Here is a 19,017-nt window from a genome sequence, read left to right as displayed (position 1 = left end):
TTATTGATGAAGGGGAAGGAGGGAAGCACTTGTTGGCTTCCCCTCAGAGCCTCCAGCCTGTTTTTAGTGTAACCAACCGGCCGTCTGCCCGCTGAGCAGAGTGACTCCACAACACGCCGGGGGCTGGGAAAGGACACGCGGCAACCAGCGCTGAGCTTTTGTCTGTGACTGAATGTTTTTTCTCTCATTCACTACCCAGATGAGTCTGACTTTGAAGAACACAATGGGTTGTTTCTCTCTCTCGTGCAGTTGAGTCTGCAACTCTCTTTGAAAGCTTGTTACTGTAGTTGGAGTGACGGTGCTCGAGTAAGGCTTTGCGGTAGGAGCGCTGGAGGGGACCTTTTTTTGGGGGGATTTAGCAATTTTGCAGACAAGCTCAGGTGACACACACACACACACACACTGCTGTATTATGGCTGAAACTGTTACTTTAGTAATCTGAGGAATAAAAACTGTAAAGCTGCTAAAATCAGTGTTTTTGCCCTCAACTACTTTTACCGTTTTATGTTGATAAAGTGTTAAAAAAATACTTCAGTATGCCCTCATGGAACAGCTTGTTTTAGTAAGTAAACGTAATTTATAATAGCAACCAGAATCTTTTTGGAGTTTTTAACCAAAAAGCATCAAATCCCCACATTTTAGAAGCTTGAAACGGGGAATGTTTGAGATTTATTTCTTTAGAATTTTTTTTAATTTTTGGTCAACGCATCGATTAATCCGCTAGTCGTCGGGCTCTGATTGGAGTATTTACCGGCTAAATAACCAGGTGTTTTCTTTAGGAGTTGGTGGGGACCAAAAGCGGAGCTTTTACCCGAAACCTAGCTTAGCATTTCTGTATATTTTCTTGTTGCTCATCTTATAGACAAATGCATTGATGTCGATACATTGGCAGGAAGCTAATATTGGCTGATTATCTTTTTTTTTTTTTGACTGTTCCAGTTTCATAACTCACATCTTTGTCTCGCGACGTCGTTTAATCTACTCGTAAAGACGTCTCTGTCACATGTTGAGCTTCAGTCCTCTGCACCTCTGGCTCACTGCAGGAGCAGACAGCAGGCAGGTGTTTGAATGGAGCCGTCGCCGCTCTAGTAGCAACTCTGTTGAATCCCATTCGCCCGCACAAACCTTTTTTTTTTCTTTTTCTTTTTTTTCATTCACTTGGCAGGACTCTTCTCTGCTCTACAATTGGGTCCCAGAGGCATGAGTCTTTGGGGGCGACCGTGGCTTACGGGGTAGAGAGGGTTGTCCGCCAACCAAAAGGTCACGGTTCGATCCTCGGCTGCACAGTGTCCTGTGTCGAAGTGTCCCTGAGCAAGACACTGTACCCCTAACTGCTCCCTGGGCGCCTGTCATTGGCAGCCCACTGCTCCCTATATATGGAAATGATCGAGGACGGGAGAAAAACGGGAGAAAAACGCGGGCTTTGTTAACGCATACGATGGTGCTCTCGCAGACCGGATCATCTGTCATTCAGAGCTGTTGAACACCATTCGAGTCATGATTCCTTCCCCGCAATTTAGGATTAGCAGCCTTCTTAATTATGAAAGCCCATCGCAGAGGTGGACCGAGTCAAAAGACGAACACAATTCAAAGTTGGAGAGTTTCGCCTCATCAAGCTCATTTGGACTGAAGGCTCTACGGCCCATTTGGTTCGCTTGAACTCGGTTAAAGGGAAAAATAAATCAGAACTAGAAAAAGCATTTCCTGCAACAGCAAAAGTTATAGTAGTAGTAGCAGCAGTAGTAGTAATACTATATTAGCAGCAGCAGTAGTAGTCGCAGTATTAGTAAGAGCATTCATTATTTCAACAAAAAAAGCCTAATTTTGAGCTTAATGTTTACATACAGTTAATCCATGAGGCTTTTATTTTGAAAGGGTGGGACTGGGTGGGGGAGGGAGGGGGAGAGGAGACATAATCATAATGTTTGACACATAAACAGAGGTTATGAAATGACAGGCTTCATCACAAGCAGTTCAGTTAGAATTCACTCTCTGGGGCTTTTATTTTGAAGTGGGGGAGAAGGGGAGAGGAGACAGAATCATAATGTTAGATAAACACAAACCGGTTATTAAATGACAGGCTCATCACAAGCATTTCAGTTAGGATTCATTCTGTGGGGCTTTTATTTAAAAATGGCGTGTGTGTGTGTGTAATTGGCTCAATTGCGAACACCTGTGTGCCTGAAGCCATTTCCAGCCAGGAGATAAAACAGGGATTATTCTCCATAGAGAGATCCCATTGAAAATAAAAAGCTTAATAATTAAAAAATTGAATTAACAGCAGTCCAACAATAAATATTTGAAGAACAGTTGGAATGCTTCACAGCATTCCAACAATTAAACCGGCTGCCGGTGTGTGGACACAACGGGGCAACCTAAGGCTTTTACTCTGCTACGTTCACATGATGCAACCGTTACTTTGAAAATGCTCCGTTTCTTCATCTCCTCCAGAGACGAGCGGTTTCAGGCCAACGATGGTTTATATACATTGACGCGTCCTGGAGATAACTAACGAGAGGCTTGTTTTGAAGAGAGGTTGTTCGAGGAGCGACCCGCCTTTACCTTCTTATAGAATTTGTCTTAGTAGAAATACAAAGACAGCCGAACCTTGAACCCCTTTACTAGAGTAGAGTGTGGAACTGAGCGTGCGTAATCGTAGCATGAATGGAAACGCACGCTTGTGATTAGTGTAAGTTGGGGCAAAGTGTGTCTGAGGCTTAACGCCTTTTTCTTGGCTTTAAATGCAACATACATTAAATGTGTTGACATTTGTTACATGCTCAAACTTTAATTCATGAGCTGCATGTTGGAAAATCCATACGTTTGTACTATTCTTATTATTATTATTGTTAATGTGGATGTGCCCTGAGATGCGTTTTTTCTTTTTCTCTCCTCCAGACTATCTCCGCCAAAGCTATGGACTGTCTTCGGACTTCGTTCCGCCGTGTGACTACAACAAACTGGTGCTGTCCCTCCTCTCGGGGCTCCCCAACGAGGTGGACTTTGCTGTCAACGTTTGCACTCTGCTGTCCAATGAGAGCAAGCATGCCATGCAGCTGGACAAGGACCCCAAGCTGGTCACGCTGCTGCTGGCCCACGCCGGCGTCTTCGACGACTGTACGTTCCCCTCGGATTGTGCTCTTAGTTCAGATGCTGAACAGCAGTATATATATATATAAGTGGTTTTAGAGCTCCAGACTACAAAAAAACATAGCTTTGGACGGTTGATTCTCTCCATTTAATTAGCGTAGAGATTAACTGTTGTAAACTGTCGTTTGATTTAAGGTATCCAAAGGTGGATTCCTCACTTTATTGAGGAAAATCTTGTTTTCATTTTAATTGCGCGGCCCAATTAGCTGCCAGCCTTCTCCCCTCTTTGTTCTCTGATCAAAGGTCCGCCGTTCTCATCATTTATCAAGAGGGAATTGAAGAACAAGGGAATAGAGACAAATCCCACTGAACTGAGTTCATACTCTAAACCTCCCTCTTTGCCTTTCCGCAGCGCTAGGCAGCTTCTCCGGGGTGTTCGGGACTGACTGGAAGGAGAAAACCTCCCGGGACTTTGTCAGGGTAAAGCAGAATAAGACTCTTCTTATTTGTGTGACCTTTGTGTGTCTTCTTCTAAATGAAGTGTGTCTTGGTTTTGGCCTTTTTATATTTAGCTATCAAACACTGCTTTCACTGAGAAAGCCACAAAGCATCTTTCACTCTTCGCAGCGTGAAGATTTGTCAGAAAATCTTGTTTTTTTTTCCCCAACAGAGGAACCTCTGAGAGCGCTCATCTCCGAGAGCCTTTAAATCAAAACGGAGGTCAATTTCGCTTTGATCTCACTCAATTTAAGAGGCATGCATGAAAAGTAAAGACGTGACTCAGAAATAATGCAATGTAGTACTTCATCTATCTCTTTCAGTAACACTTTGACCATTGTCTGGGGGAAGGCTGCTCTCCTACTCAGATTATTTTAACAGCACAGTGCAAGTTTTGATTATCGTGTGTAGAAATGTCTTTAAATCTCCACAGAGAATTATTAACATGTAGTGGTGCTGGTGCTAGATTAAAGGGGAACAATGTCAATGTCTGTTTCGAGGTCAAACATGTTGTGTAAAGCCTTAAGAGGCTCCAGAGGGAGCTCTGTGACATCTGATAAATGTCCTCAAGTGATTTCACTTGAGTTGGTGTCGGTCGGAGCTAAAGGCTACAAGTTTAAAAATGGAAAAAAATGTGGAGGTGTGGAGTAGGGATGTCACCTAGAACCGATACTGTGGAACCAAGTTGATGCCCAAATTCTGTAACCGTGAGCTAGTTAACGTTAGCTGTTAGCAGCCGGCAGCGTGGTCCTGCGCGGCTAAATAACGGAGCGAACGGCTAACGTACGGAGGTTACACTGTGATGCGTTCAAGCTCCATTCAGTAAATGAGTATTGGGCAAAGGTAATATGATAACAGATCATACATATATACACAGCTGTGCTGCATCAATTTTGATCCTTATTAACTTGAGATTGATGGTTTTGGCTGAGATTGAATTGTTATTATTATTATCATCATAGCCGTTCGATGCTAACAGCTGCTGTTCTTCTGCAGTTCTGGAAAGAGGTGGTGGAGGATGTCGAAATCCGGGAGCTGATCTGGGACAAGAACAGCCCAGCACAAGGTAAAGGCGCTTGGTGCTAGAAGCCACAGGAAGCAGAGAAAGGGAACTCTTCTGTGTGCTCCCACTGTGTATTTATTGACACTTCCAATGCTGTGACATGCACACGTGTGCGTTGCTTTGTTTACTGCAACTTCCCTTCCCAGTGTCGCTTGCGTAATACCTGTGAGTGGGATGTGTGCTGTTGTGTTTGAACCCCCCCCCCCCCCCAAACTCAGTGTTTCACATTCCTTTTTACGAAGGATTGGCACTACAAGATTTAATAATCGGGTGCACCAGTTGGAGAAATGTTACACCAGCTTCTGATGAACGGAATCGATAAAAAGAGCAGTTCTCTCTGCAGATGGTACGTCGAGGGAGGAGCGCTGGCAGAGCCTCTTCCACCCGCCGCGGAACCAGGGCATCAGTGACATGGAGGCCCAGCGGGTCCTGCAGATTGCCGTTATCCTGCGGAACCTCTCCTTCGAGGAGGCCAACGTCAAGCTGCTGGCGGCCAACCGAACGTGCCTGCGCTTCCTTCTGCTCTGTGCCCATTGTAACCTCATCTCACTACGACAGCTCGGACTCGACACGTTGGGCAACGTGGCTGCCGAGGTTGGTCCGCTGTTAAAATATCACAAGCAGAACGTCAAAAAGAGCGAGCAGATGATTTTGTGGTTACGGTAGTTCAGTGATGTAGTAAAAACCGTGTCTGATGAGCGGGATTTCTCTCCAAATGTAGGTTACTGTGACAGCGTTAACGGTCTCGTCTTAAGCCAGTTTAGTTCATGTATGGCATCGGCTTCGTTTAAAGGAAACGTAAACCGTGTATTACACTCTTCAGTGGTCCGAACTGATTTAATTGACCAGCAACTGTCCAATCGTAGCACTTCAACGGTAGCTGCCGCTCTGGATTCCTCCACATGTTTCATCAGGCTGTAGCAAAAGCGATGCTCCGTATTTGAAGCATTTGGAGAATCTTTTATTTTGAGAATGGATTCAACTGTCTGTTCATCTGCTCGTTGCTTCCGCTCGTGCAGATCAGATGCTTTGACCTTTCGTGAACACAAACGATGTTTCGTTGGCTAACTTCTAAAATCAAGTTTTACATATTTGACTGTGAATTCTGAGTTTCTAGCTGTTACATATGTACATTCATCTCAAACCTTGAAGTCTAAAAGGCTGAAACGTAGAGCACTTTGGTGAAGTAATAGCCGTCAGAGGGAGAAATGCATCACAGGGGCTCGCTCGAATGTTGATCTCACATTTATTGTTATGCATGTGGATGAGAGCCGACGTCTATTTTTAGAAACTGCATGCATAGGGTCCCTGATAGCATCGGTTAAGCCTTTGATGCCATTAATTGGATGGTTGGGTTTAAGCCAGTTAGCACATTCGTCAGATACGATACTGCAAAGCCTTCTGTTGTAACACGACTACCGGTACTAGAGCGCCCGTTTTAGTTGCCTATATGTTGTGACCCAAGAACACAAATCATAAACGTCACGAAATAATAACTGTGGTTTGGCTTGTGGCCAACCTGCAGATTTTAAGCATAGCAACGGGGCCTTTCTTCTGTTTGGTTCAGTGAGGTTCAGCCTCTGCCCGGGGCCTACAGGTGGAAGCTAGCCTTCAGCTGTATCTGGTACATTCTATGCAGCGTGCATTGTCCCCGCTGACTAAACGATGAAATAGTCGTTATTCGTGTCAGGTCTCATTGTCCTATGGGAGGTTGTAATATGTATCGTAGATGTTGCGGATCGTTGAATGAATCTCTTCTGATTTCACTGAAGCTCCAGCTGGATCCCGTTGACTTTCGGACGACTCATCTGATCTTTCACACCATCACCAAATGTTTGATGTCCAGGGACCGGTTTCTCAAAATGAGGGGTGAGTTATCCGGCGGGGCCACTGCGGTGACGTCCTGGTGTCAGAATGCCGTGTGAAGCTTCTTAAGTTAAATGCGTGTCTCGTTTTTTTAGCCATGGAAATCCTGGGCAACCTCAGCAAGGCAGAGGACAACGGCGTGCTCATCTGCGAGTACGTGGACCAGGACTCGTACCGGGAGGTGATCATGCTCCTCACGCTGCCGGACCTCATGCTCCTCATGGCCTCCTTGGAGGTGCTGTACCTGCTGGCCCAGCTCGGAGAGATTCCCTGCAGCAAGATCGCCTCCGTCGACCACAGCATAGGTATGACTCGTCTACTGTCGTATGTTTTGTTTTGGTTTTAAACGCACCATGACCGTCAACTTGGCTCGATGCCTTGAGATCTTAAAGGATCCGGTTTGCTGGAATAAAGCATTTCTTTGCTCTGCTAAATGGCGGGTATGTGGCCAGGCTCAGTGCTGATGCTTGTGTACTGTCTTCTTCCTCCTCCTCCCCGGGCCAGACCTGTTGGTGCGGTTAGTATCGGTTGACCTCCACACGTTTGGACCAGACGCCCTGACGGCTGTGCGGTTGATCGAGCATCAGGCCAGCGCCGACCAGGCGGCCGAGGCCCGACCACAGCTGGTAGAGCAGGTCCCTGCAGCCGTGCAGGGAGCAGCAGCGCCTGGTGAGTGTCTGTCCGTCACACTAAATCTCTCCCCCATTTGAGGAGTGGGTCCATCGAGTTTTTAGAAATAATATACGTAACGTAAAGAGAGAAAAAAACCCGCCTTTTTGATTATTCTGACTTTGCTCAGACTCCAGGATGGTAGGAGTGTTTCTACACAAAGGCATTTAAACAATAAGTCATTCAAATCAATGTCAACAACACTCATTGAATGTAACAAATACAGAATCGCTGACATCATTTTCTGTGTCACTCCGATAAGTTGCTTGGATTTTGTTTTTAAGGTGAAAAACAGTACACAGTGGTTGGCAATTTTCTGATCTCCTAATTCTTCTGTGGTAATTAATAAAGATGGCCAGAGTCCAGCAGTTTTCCATATTTGTGATGAAGTAGAAAAAATAAAGATGAGATTAGAGTTGAAGATGAACACCTATTTAGTTTTAGATCTCTCTCCCTTTTTAAGTGTTTGCTCATATTCTAGTGGGCAGAGACAAAGGAATGAGATTCCAGTCCTCACTGCAGCACAAGTGTTTAATGAACAGGTGTCCCTTGGATCCTGGAAGTACCCATCCTTATGCTGTCAGTGTGCTGCAAAGTTATTAGTTTGCTGACATCTAGTGGACACCCTGGGGAGTACTACACACTTAGACAAGTTCACCACATTCTCTTGTTGAGCATAAACACAGCTATACAGAAACATAAACCTAAATGTTTTTTCTTCTTTCTTTTGTCTTTTCAGTAACGCGGGTCCCGGTTCAGTCCACCCAACCCCCACCTGGTATTGTTGAACTCGACGGGGAAAAATTTACACTGCAGTGGTAAGATGAAGTCCCCTGTAGATGCTGATATTCTAGCTAAAGAGAAATACAGTTAGGATGTTTTTTTGCTTGCGTAGTAACAACTCTGTCTGTCTCCAACAGGCTGAACGCACACTTTGAGACAAACCCAGAGGGCTCCGTGTCTCGATCAGAAATGTACTCGGAGTACCTGGCCACGTGTAGTAAAATGGGACGAAGCAACATCTTGAACTCCACCGGCTTCCTCAAAAGTCTGCGGTCAGTCCCGTTTCCCCCCCAATGTCTGAAGTCCAATTTGTTTTCTACAGCTGTAATAAAACATAACTGCTTTGAGTTTTAATTGGAAAGATACCAGCAAACGTTTCCATTTTGTCGATGAACCTGCGTCTCCACAGGACCGTGTTTCCCAACCACACAATGCGGCGGCAAGACGAGGCCAAGACCAGCGGTCAGCTTCACATTCTCCTGGTAGGGCTGAGGCGCCGGGCGATCCCTCTGCCCATCCAGCTGTACTACCAGCAGCCCCAGCAGCAGAACCCGGCAGCAGCTCCAACACCTCCGGCAGCCCGGCACCAAGCCCCTGGCGACCCTCAGGCCCCGCCTCCAGGTAGAATGAGTCATGTTTACGCTTTTTCATTCAAATAAATGAAAGCTTCAGGTTTAGCCCAGTCACTGAATATGCTGACTAGGACAGACGAGGTATAGATATCAGAAGCTAAAGACCTATGGAGGAGAAGACATTACAGAAAAGTGATATTGTGCGGAAGGATGCTGCCAGTCTTACAGAGAGAGCTGCGGAAAGGTGAGACCGAGACGGTTGAACTAATTACAAAGGTGAACATATTGAGGAAATGGTTGCAGGAAAATAAGTTGGTTGAAGGAGCTTACTGTGGTAAAATGAGAGGAAGGCTTCTAAGCTGCATCACATATCCTGAAGCTAAACACAGAAGACATTTGGCAGAGTTTTGTGTCTGGAAATATTAAGATGCAAACAGATTAAAAGAGTCTTTGTAGACGAGGAAAAGTAGCAGCATCTTGGATCTGATCAGTTCTGTGTTTGTGTGTTGCGTGTGACCAGGCTTACCTCTCGGGCCTCCAAGTCTTGGACCCCAGTTTGTCCGGGTGATGGGCCCCAACCTTGGCACCGCTGGTGCCGCCTTGACTGCACAGGAACCTCCTCATGCGAGCCACCCGACTGTTTCCCGCCACCCGGTGCCCCTGCAGGCTTCACCAAATCCTCTGGCAGCAGTGCAGCAGCAACCGGTCCGACCCGGTGTAGTGGTCCAGATCCCGACGTCGGCGCCGGCCACCCAGAACCACAGCCCCCAGAACCCTGCGACTCAGCAGCACTCCCCCATGCTCCCCACGGGGACACCTGTCACGCTATTTCAGCAGGTACCCCAGGGCCACATCCTCACCGCCAGGGTGCACGGCGTGTGCCCTCCGATCACCCAGCGCCCAGCCCTGCCTCAAACCCCTCCCCTGTCTGGGCCTCAAGGCGGAGCTCCCCAGATGGAGCCTCAGGGTGTTGCCGCAGCATCGACGCTCTCTTCTGCCATCCAGGTGGGGGGTGGGGGTCAGGTGTTTAGCATCGCGAGTGTGGCCAATTCCCAGGGGTCACGCGTCGCATTTCAGAATATCGCCCCCAAGCCGGCGCCGAGCCAGTCGGGCGGACCGGCGGCCATGATGGCCACTCCCAACCAGCAGCAGTCGCAGAGCCTCGTAATAGTCGGTCCCAACCCCCAGCAGAACCCAGCCTACACCCCTGCCATACACCAGATCGTTCTTGCCAACCCCTCCGCCATCCCCGGCCCCCAGACGATCCAGATAGCAGGGCAGCCCGGAGCTGCTTCCAGCCCCTGCCCCCCTCCTGCTTCTCGTTCCAACACCCAGGTCCAGCCCGCACTGTCCATGAAACGGCACCAACAGCAGCTCCAGCTTATTTCTCAAACTCTCCCCACTCAGCCTACCTCCACCGAGTCCAGCTTGATCAAACAGCTACTGCTTCCAAAGCGAGGGCCTTCTACTCCGGGAGGAAAGCTCATCCTACCCGCTCCACAGGTGCCCCCTCCGAACAGCACGATGGCGCCCAGTCCGCAGGTCATCTACCAGACGAGCTACAGCACCCAGAGTCCCTGTCCTCAACCTCAGCAGCTCAATGTCCAGCTGGTTCCTGGTCAGCTTCCCGCTGTAGGAGCCCCAGCCCTCCAGACGGTCCAGCTCTTGCCAGGCCAGCTCATTTCCACAAGTAGCCCGGGAGCAGCTACCATCATCCAGGGCCCCACAGCAGCTGGACAAGTCACATTCACCGTGGTCCCCACCACTGGCTTCACCACCTCTACCGCCGCCGTTGTCAGCCAGGGTGCTATGGCTCCGGGAGTCCCCCCTCCTCCGTTCTCTACTGCATCAGTGCTCCACCACGCCCCTCCGGCTCCACCACCACTGCCAGCTCCCCTCAGAGGAGACAAGATCATCTGTCAAAAGGAGGAAGAGGCCAAGGACGCCACGGGGCTGCACATCCATGAGAGGAAGATAGAGGTGATGGAGAACTCGTCTTTGGCAGAAGGAGACTCCAACGGCAAAACCAGTAATGGAGACGTTGCTGCGGGTGCCAAGCTGCTAAATGGTCGGAAGTGCATGGAGTCTAATCTACCTCCATACCACTCAGGAAACACCCAGGGGGCCCTCAATGGCCCGGCTACGGAGGGCCACCCTGCTAATGGGAAGCAGGCCCTCTCCCCCAGCCTGAACACCCCTCTGGAGGGAAACCCCGACCCCAAAAAGACTCTGGTCAATGGGGTGTGTGACTTTGATCGGGTTGACGGTGGCGGCAACTTAAACAAAAACATTCCAAATCACATTGCTTCCAAACAGTACTTGGGGAACGGGGAGGTGGGCCCTGCTGAGAAGAGTCCAGGGTCAGACGCCCTTCTTTCTAGTCCTCCTCCCCCCCAGCAGGACACTGCCAAAGCCCAGCAGGCCGAGCGCCTGGCGAACGGACCCCAGGCAGTAGGCAACAGGCCTCCCTCGGAAATAACCAATGGGCCTTTGGGGCCGGGCCACGGCGGGCCTGCACTAAGACAGCAACTGCTCCCCAACTCCCCCCTCCCCCCCGCTTTTACCGTTACCTCCCAGAGTCCCGCCAACGGAGTGGCCTCCGAGGCCCGGGGTCTCAAGAGGCCCGCCGAGAGCGAGGACCGCGGCGGGGCGGCATCGTCCTCGGGCATCCCCAACAAAGTGGGGGTGCGGATCATCACCATCAGCGACCCAAACAACGCCGGCAGCAGTGCCACCATGGTGGCGGTGCCGGCAGGAACGGACCCAAGCACAGTAGCCAAAGTAGCAATAGAGAACGCCACTCAGCAGAGGAACTGCTCGCTCACACTGGCAGCTGGCTCGACGGTGAGTCACTGGAGGGTTCGTCTCACAGTAAGCCGCGTTTGTCTCGTCGTCTAGTAGCGTGGCTCCATGTCAGCATGTCTGTGACACGAGAGTCACGTCTGTGGATACTATGTTTGTTACTAAATACATTTTTGCCTCGGGCAGGGTGCAAAATGGACTTTGTTGTCCAACGGCCAAATGGCAAGGGAATAGATTACCATTGTTTCTTCTGGCCAGTGAGTGATGCACATATACTGGTAATCACCAGATCACATTATATGTTGACTTAACAGGCATCTCCCACCGTAAAACATTATGCCAAATCTTAAAATATTCACTATATATTTTTTGTCTTGCATCAACCAAAATGCCTCTTCTGGAGTTGAATGTTGCCAGACAGAATTGTGTCCACACAAACTGCAACATGCACTCGTTGTGGTCTGTTGTTGGCAGCTGTATACTATCCATTTTAGGATTTGGGGGGGGGGGGGGGGGGGTTAATGCGTTTTACACGTTCTAAAACTAAATGCAGCTGTAGCAGTTTGTGGTCGTGCTCTTACTTGAGATGCAGCTATTATTTGACAGATCTTTTTAATACGTAGACCACACTATAACATGATTCAAGGCACCATGACCACAGATTAGTTTCCTCCTCCCTCTGTCTTAATGCGTTGCGTATGTCCTCTGCTGCGGAACAGAATGAAGTTCCACCAGCAGAGAGTCTGTGGGGAATACAGCAACAAAAGCCAGGAAGGGGCCACTGGTAGTCCTTTGGCATTTTAGCACCGAGCAAAAATGACAGAAGGACGTTTTATTGTTTTTTGTTAGTGTGCCAACGCTTCTCATCTGCGAGTTGCCACAAAATACACAAATGCGCGTCGTGGGTAAAACATGGCCCAGATCACACCATGCTCATCCTGTAAAGTCCCAACATTTTACATGTTTTAGTACGAGTCCTAGATTTGATTGTGAATTAGACGGTTATGTAACTGATATGTTATGTTCTAGATGTGTAATATTTTAGTGTCGGACGGAATAACAAATGTTCAGTTGCTTGGAAGTCTGTTTCGGAGATGGAAGGAAGAAGTCTGTTTTGGTTCAGGCTGACTGAGACCTGTGTGCTGCAGGTTGGAGTAGTACTATTTTTTTCAATACAATATTTTTCTGCTGCTTTAATTTAAGATTTGAATATAGTTTGGTATGCTACAGAGGTCTATTACTGCATTATGGTGTGTGAAAGAACAGAATTCAGTCCATGTTGGTGGTGTTACACCAGGGCTTTCCCACAACGCTATGGAGGAGCCAGCCAGTAGGGGCCGAGGGGGCTCCAGCATGTCTCATTACATGTCATTATTCCATCATACACACTGATCTGAATTATTTCACATTTGAATGAGTTTGCCTACCCGATTGAAAACGTGCAGTTGTTATAAAGCAGAATTATTGTGCATTTGTTAGTCCATTTAGTCCACACGGTCTGTAAATATCTCTAAATATTTAATACAACGCTTACCTCTAACTGATCAAAACTTTTGAATTTGTCTATTTATTGACACCAGCTGAACTAATGAATGACTTTATATCTAGTAACCCGTCTAATCAGGATGTCCACTGAGTGTCTAATTCTAATTCTTAATGTGTTTTGTCATCAATAATTATCAAACCCTGAAGACGAATCGCCGCTCTCCATCATCACGCTCTCGTTGGTTTAAAGCTCGTTAAATGGACAAACTGTTGATCAAGATTATTTAATTAGAATCAAAAATGAATATATTAAAGTAGCCGACTGGACTTTAATGAGTAATCCGTGTTTATGGAAAGCTGTTTCCACTGGAGAAGACCCTGGACAAAACAGAGCGGGCATCAACTTCCTCTGTAACAAAACAAATATGCACTTACTGGACGTCGCTTGTGAGTCCCCGTTTGGAGGTTAAGAAGGTGGGGCCAGTTAAGACCATGTGGCTCCCACCGATACCCACCTCCTATAGCAAAGCAGCTGAGAGAGCAACTTGTGCCAACAGACAGGCCCGGGTTACATCTCAGCCAACAGCTCTAGTGTTACCATTGCAGCTGGTACTATTTTTGTAACAGTCTTGACAAATGACTTCCCTATTAGCAGGACAAACATTTATTTTATGCTAATTCATCCTCCCCGACTCTCCCACAGCCTGCAGTTACCCCGCCCCCTGCATCCCAGCCCGCCCCGGGCGGTAACCACAGCCCGCACCTCTCGGCGCAGCAGAGCCCCGCAGCGCCGCCGGAGCAGAGCAGGAAAGCCGGGCAGAACTTCAAGTGTCTGTGGCAGTCCTGTAAACGGTACGTGTTGGAGGCCGCCGTGCGTAATTGTCCTCGCCGAGTGTCCGCTGATCACGTCTCCTTTCTCCTCTCAGGTGGTTCGAGACGCCGTCGCGGGTGTTTTACCACGCCGCCATGCAGCACGGCGGAAAAGGCGTGTACGGGGGGCATTGTCAATGGGAGGGGTGTGAACCCTTTCCCCGGCAGAGACTGTCCTTCATCACGCATCTACAGGTGAGACTCCCTCCTCTTCCTCTGTGGCCGGTCGTACAGGAAGTCTCTGTTCGCTCAGTGTTTTTGTACCATCGCCGCATCAACATGAAATAATCCCAACGATAAATCTGTTTCCACTCGTTCTTTTCCAGGACAAGCACTGTTCTCGAGAGGCTTTGCTGGCTGGACTCAAACTAGAGGAGCAGCAGGCGCAAAGTCCCAATCAGACTTCTTCCCAGTAAGTGCACCTTTGTTTATTCATCTTGATGCATGATTGGTGCCTGAGAACTACACAAACCAGGAATACTGCATGTGAATAGCCGCGTACCCGTGCTGCTGTTTGACAAATAACCTTAATGACGTGCGCTTGATGTGTCATTAAGGACTTCGCCGGCGGCAGGCAGCACTCCGACACCGCGAGCACCGAAAGCAATCGTGAATCACCCGAGCGCAGCTCTCATGGCCCTTCGCAGAGGCTCTCGAAACCTGGTCTTCAGGGACTTCACTGTGAGTAGAACAAGGCCCACCGTTCCCTCTCCACATGTCCAAATAAGTGCCCGTCTTCTACTGCCCCTCCTTCTTATCCTCACTCATCTCTAAGAAGTGGAAACCATGAATATATCTTTTGTTCCTCTCCCAGGATGAGAAAGAGGGACCAGTGACCAAACACATACGACTAACTGCTGCCTTAACGTTAAAGAACATCGCCAAGCACTCTGACTGTGGTCGCATGTAAGTGTCCTTCTGCCTTTGAGGATGTTCCCTTACCTTGTGACCAGAAATATGTCAAAATAAAATGGTGTTGAGCTGAAATGTTCTTTCTCTTGGCCCCGTCTCTAAGGTTGGTGAAGAGGCATGAGACGCACCTGTCCGTGCTGGCGCTAAGTAACATGGAGGTTTCCACCACGCTCGCCAAATGCCTTTACGAACTCACGCGCTCGCTTCAGGCTTAACGCTTAAAAAAAAAAAAAAGACAACCTCGACTCCTCTCCTGAGACGAGAGGAGGAAGCCACCGCCGGTGAGCCGTAGCGGGTCTGCAGAGGGGGCGAGGGGAGCGGGAACCGGAACGAAGACCCTCCTTCTGCCGCGCCTCACCTCTTTCCTTGCCAACCTGTGTTCCAACCCCCCGCCCTCCCCTATCCACCCAAAAACACACACAAAAAAACTGCCACGGGGGTCTTCCACCAGCTGCCCACCAGGGGGGGCTCTTTAAAACTGCTCCACCGACGAAACCCCAAACATGAGCACATTTCGTTTAGGTTATTATTGTTCTGTTTCCTCTTCGTCCCGTGAACAAGCTGTGTGCTGGAGTGAGTGGCGGTCGACTGAAGAGTACGGCTGGACGGTGGGGGGGGGAGGGGCTATTGTAGGTGTCCCACAGGGGTTGGGTGGAGGAGGACTCTGCTGGCAACTGGCACAGATGTTTTTTTCTTTTGTTTTTTTTTTCTTTAGAAACTTGGTAGCTTGGTTTTCTTACTTGAGTCAATATATTTTCACTTATTTATTATTGAAATGAATACCATTACAATTAATGAAAAAGAATCTTGTAAATATGTTGTGAATATATATAAAGAAGATCCTCTTTCATGCCGATGCAGCCACTGGAGAACTTGCTCTGTGGAGTAATAGAAGCATTACTTTGGTAGAATTGAATAAAGTAGTGTGTTTTCGTTTGTTGCTTTTTTTTATGATCCCTGGTCACTTGTATCTAATGTGATTCTATACTCAGCAGTGGATGAATGTACTTAAAAACCTGTAAATAATTCTGCAAAGGTACTGATGCTGTAAAAGCTTAGGGAGGGGGTAAAAAACAGTTTTTTGTGGAACTGTGACATTTTTTGTATTATAATACCTTGTAGAACTCATTTTGCTGGCTGAAAGAGTATGGAATAATATATGTCATTTTGTAGAAGAAAAAAAAATATTGAAGGTATTCTCTTCCCTTCCTCTTCCCTCACACGCCTCTCCCCTCAACACACACAAGTAACATATATCCACTGTAAGCGTTTTGTCATTGTACGGGCCACAGTGCGCGTACCAAAATTTTTTTGTATTTGTAAATTGGTTTAAATACATGGAGTTTTTATACAGGTTTTCGCCTGTGTTCTTTGCTTTACGTGCAGGTATGATATTTTCTTCACTACTTTTTTCTATCTTAATATAGTGTGGAGTTTTATTGTACTATTTTTTCATTCTTAATACCATGCCACATTCCGGCTCACGTCCTCAGACTGTCCTCTCTACCGTGTGTTGTGTAACATTTATGACTGCCTGTCGTATTAGCATCTGACCGGGGCGACCCTACCATCCTCATTTCTGCGGTGTCAGTAGGATGTGACTATACATAGACCTAACAGTCTGTTAGAGATTGGCTTTATTTACTTTGGTGACTTTATAGTTTTTAAATAAAACACTGAACATTTTGCTTTGGTTTTTTACACTTGATTCTTTACAACCCCACCCCCAAATTTCCTGTCGCTCAAAGCACGTACAGGAGTCGATGAAGAGCAGGGATTCCTAACCAGGGGTACTTGTATTCATGCAGCAGGGGGTACATGGAAAGATTGTGGAGTACCTCAACCAACTTTTTAACTAACACCTGACTAACTGTTGCGATCGGCAGTGCATGAGAAGAAGTGAGTTGAGGTCTGAACAGCCAATAATGAATAGTTAAGACTATGGGCAAAAGGTTGAAATGGTCTGCTAAAAGTAATTAATACACATTTTCAAGTAGTTCTGGTTAAAATAGCTAAAAGTAATGCATAAACGGTTACAATAGCTAAAAGTTTGGAATAAATGGTTAAAATAGCTAAAAGTAATGAATAAACTGTTACAATATTTAGCTTAAAGTAACTAATAAATGGTTGAAATGGATTACTGAAAGTATTAGTTGACTACTTGGCTAAAAATGATTTATATACATTCAGTGTATATCTGTTACTTTAAGCTTTTTCAAAAAAAAAAGTTCAAATAAGTGATGGTTGTAGAGCTACGTAATGGGTAAACGGTTTAATATTTGGCTAACTATGTTAGCTAAAGGTAGCATAATGGACATGCTTGTAATGGTTAGCTAAAAGTAATGGATTAACGGTTGTAATCATTAGCTGAAAGCAAAGTATTGAATGAATAAATGAAGAGTAATGCGAACTTGACCAAACTGACTGGAACATTGAACAGTTCATTTTATAAAGACATTATTGTAACAACAGCCACTTTTACAGAGACATTTGAAAATGAATTCAAATAACCATGTTTGGAAGATGTCACCAGCTGAAGTTCATCTGACAAAAAGAGTCTGAGGACCTACTGGTGTAGAGAACTCCAACTGAAGCCGAGCCAGGATTCATCCCGGCTCCCTGTGTTGTGTGCTAAATAAGAGACGTCTGAACAGATGCCAGTGGTTTTAACATTCAGCACTCATTTTCTATGGCTGGTATAGTGGGGACTTCAAACCGCCCTCTTTTCTGATATGACCGAACAAGCTCCATTTGCTTCCAAGCTTATCCTTTTGTTCTGCCTAACCACTGGACGCTTTCCTTTGGCTTGTTCCTTTCAACATAATTGAAATGTTAATGACTTTACTGCGCGCTCCACTTCCCACAGCTCCCTAAACATACTTTGTGCTTATCTTACATTACACAGAACTTTCGGAAATTCATCAAAAGACTTTACACTCGCATTTTGTGAAGCGCTCGAAACACAATGTGAGATCCTGATGTTGCTTTATTTTTGCTTCTGTCTTTGATCAGCGGTCATTGCTGTTTCCTGAGGTGGTTTAAATAGCTGGTGTTCCCTTTTCCGTCATGGTAGCTATCACTGCTAATTTAAACAACCATAGATTTAAGACGTGGTTTGTGTCGCCATCAAATCCTTGCGTTAAATAATGGATTGAATTAAGAAGGCGTGCTGTAATAGTCCTCCACTTTTTTGACATTGAGATGGTTCGGTTCCATTATATCGTCGCAGTGAGCCACCATGTGCAATACCAGGACCCTGAAACTGCAGCAGCTAAATGGAATTAAACCATAATTAACTTTATTGGTTTCACCTGTGCTTCTGCAGCACTTTCTACATTTAAACTATCAAAATTTAGTGAGCCAGCATGCACAACACCAAAAAGAGGGAAGGGTCATTACGTCATCGTGACAGCATTGTCATTTTGCATTGGTACCAGACTTTAGTGACAATTTTATTGAAGTGAATCTCACTATAACCAATCATATTTGTGTTGTTGCACCTTTGACCGAAAAACACATGTTGACTGACGTTTTTAAATATAAATATATGTAAATATAGGGCCTGATCTTATGCTGCATTGCCTGCACTTTGCCTCAGCGATTCATGCTGGTCATCTAGCTTATATTTTAAGATAGCATACACATAAATCATGACACTATTAAGCTAGAGAGGCTGTTACATTTGCTGACGCTCACCAACACTAACTAACGTTAACGGTTGTCTCCAAATTTATTTGGTATGTTTCAACAGAGTTATTGCTGGCTAACGTTAGCTTAACAAAACGCAGATGCTAACTTAGTTCATTGATAAACAAAGTCCCAAATACCAGTACAAAGATACAGATTTATATAGGTATAATGTTATAAAATATGGTGATTAGCACCACCCACTGAAAATAATAGAAAGAACTGGCTAATGTTAGCCCTCCTGAATATTAATATCGTTAACGGTTTGATGGTTGGTTAGTTATTGACATCAAATTGACATATATTACAATCAAATGTGTGTCGAATACTACTGACTTGGTAATTCTGCACGTAGCGACCTTTTCTTCTTTTATATAGTCCTTGCACAAGTGCAGGACCCTGAAATCAAAGCAGCGAAATGGAATTCAGCCATGATTCACTTTATCTTTTAAACCTGTGCTTTTTTCCTTCTGTGTCAAGTCAGAATGTCTTCCGTGAAAAAAGCAACTTATCTGGCAAATTAATCAGCAGATTTAGGGGCACAACAAACAAAGCCAGTGGAAGTTAAATGCCCTTCTTGGCTACTCTGTAACCTGTTGCTGCATTTATTTGTAGCCTACGGTAAATACCACCAGAGGGATAACTCTACTCTGCTCTATAATGCTCGCTGGTTCCGGTAGGGGGCGCCAGCTGCACCAACTCTCAACCAGACCGCGAGAC

At 46.5% G+C, this 19,017-nt stretch overlaps 1 protein-coding gene across 2 annotated transcripts in view; it reads left to right on the top strand.

The window, feature by feature from the left end:
* The window catches only part of arid2 (AT-rich interactive domain 2), a 28,306-nt gene extending 12,008 nt beyond the window's left edge, over positions 1 to 16,298 (top strand). Inside the window, exons 5-21 of one of the 2 annotated variants that reach the window (XM_079294288.1) lie at positions 2,899 to 3,117; positions 3,503 to 3,570; positions 4,585 to 4,654; positions 4,995 to 5,245; positions 6,424 to 6,520; positions 6,613 to 6,822; positions 7,022 to 7,186; positions 7,926 to 8,004; positions 8,107 to 8,241; positions 8,379 to 8,590; positions 9,062 to 11,385; positions 13,532 to 13,680; positions 13,755 to 13,893; positions 14,025 to 14,110; positions 14,256 to 14,379; positions 14,513 to 14,604; positions 14,714 to 16,298. In XM_079294288.1, the coding sequence (XP_079150414.1) occupies positions 2,899 to 3,117; positions 3,503 to 3,570; positions 4,585 to 4,654; positions 4,995 to 5,245; positions 6,424 to 6,520; positions 6,613 to 6,822; positions 7,022 to 7,186; positions 7,926 to 8,004; positions 8,107 to 8,241; positions 8,379 to 8,590; positions 9,062 to 11,385; positions 13,532 to 13,680; positions 13,755 to 13,893; positions 14,025 to 14,110; positions 14,256 to 14,379; positions 14,513 to 14,604; positions 14,714 to 14,825 (4,532 nt within the window). In that variant the 3' untranslated portion in view covers positions 14,826 to 16,298. Of the gene's footprint in view, positions 1 to 2,898; positions 3,118 to 3,502; positions 3,571 to 4,584; positions 4,655 to 4,982; positions 5,246 to 6,423; positions 6,521 to 6,612; positions 6,823 to 7,021; positions 7,187 to 7,925; positions 8,005 to 8,106; positions 8,242 to 8,378; positions 8,591 to 9,061; positions 11,386 to 13,531; positions 13,681 to 13,754; positions 13,894 to 14,024; positions 14,111 to 14,255; positions 14,380 to 14,512; positions 14,605 to 14,713 lie in introns of both variants that reach the window. The other variant, XM_079294287.1, reaches the window with a different exon arrangement.
* Positions 16,299 to 19,017: the final 2,719 nt, after the last annotated feature.

The sequence above is a fragment of the Melanostigma gelatinosum genome (assembly GCF_949748355.1).
Source record: "Melanostigma gelatinosum genome assembly, chromosome: 22".
NCBI lineage: Eukaryota > Metazoa > Chordata > Actinopteri > Perciformes > Zoarcidae > Melanostigma > Melanostigma gelatinosum.
The sequence above is the reverse complement of the archived record's forward strand: the minus strand, read 5'-3'. Positions and strand labels throughout refer to the sequence as shown.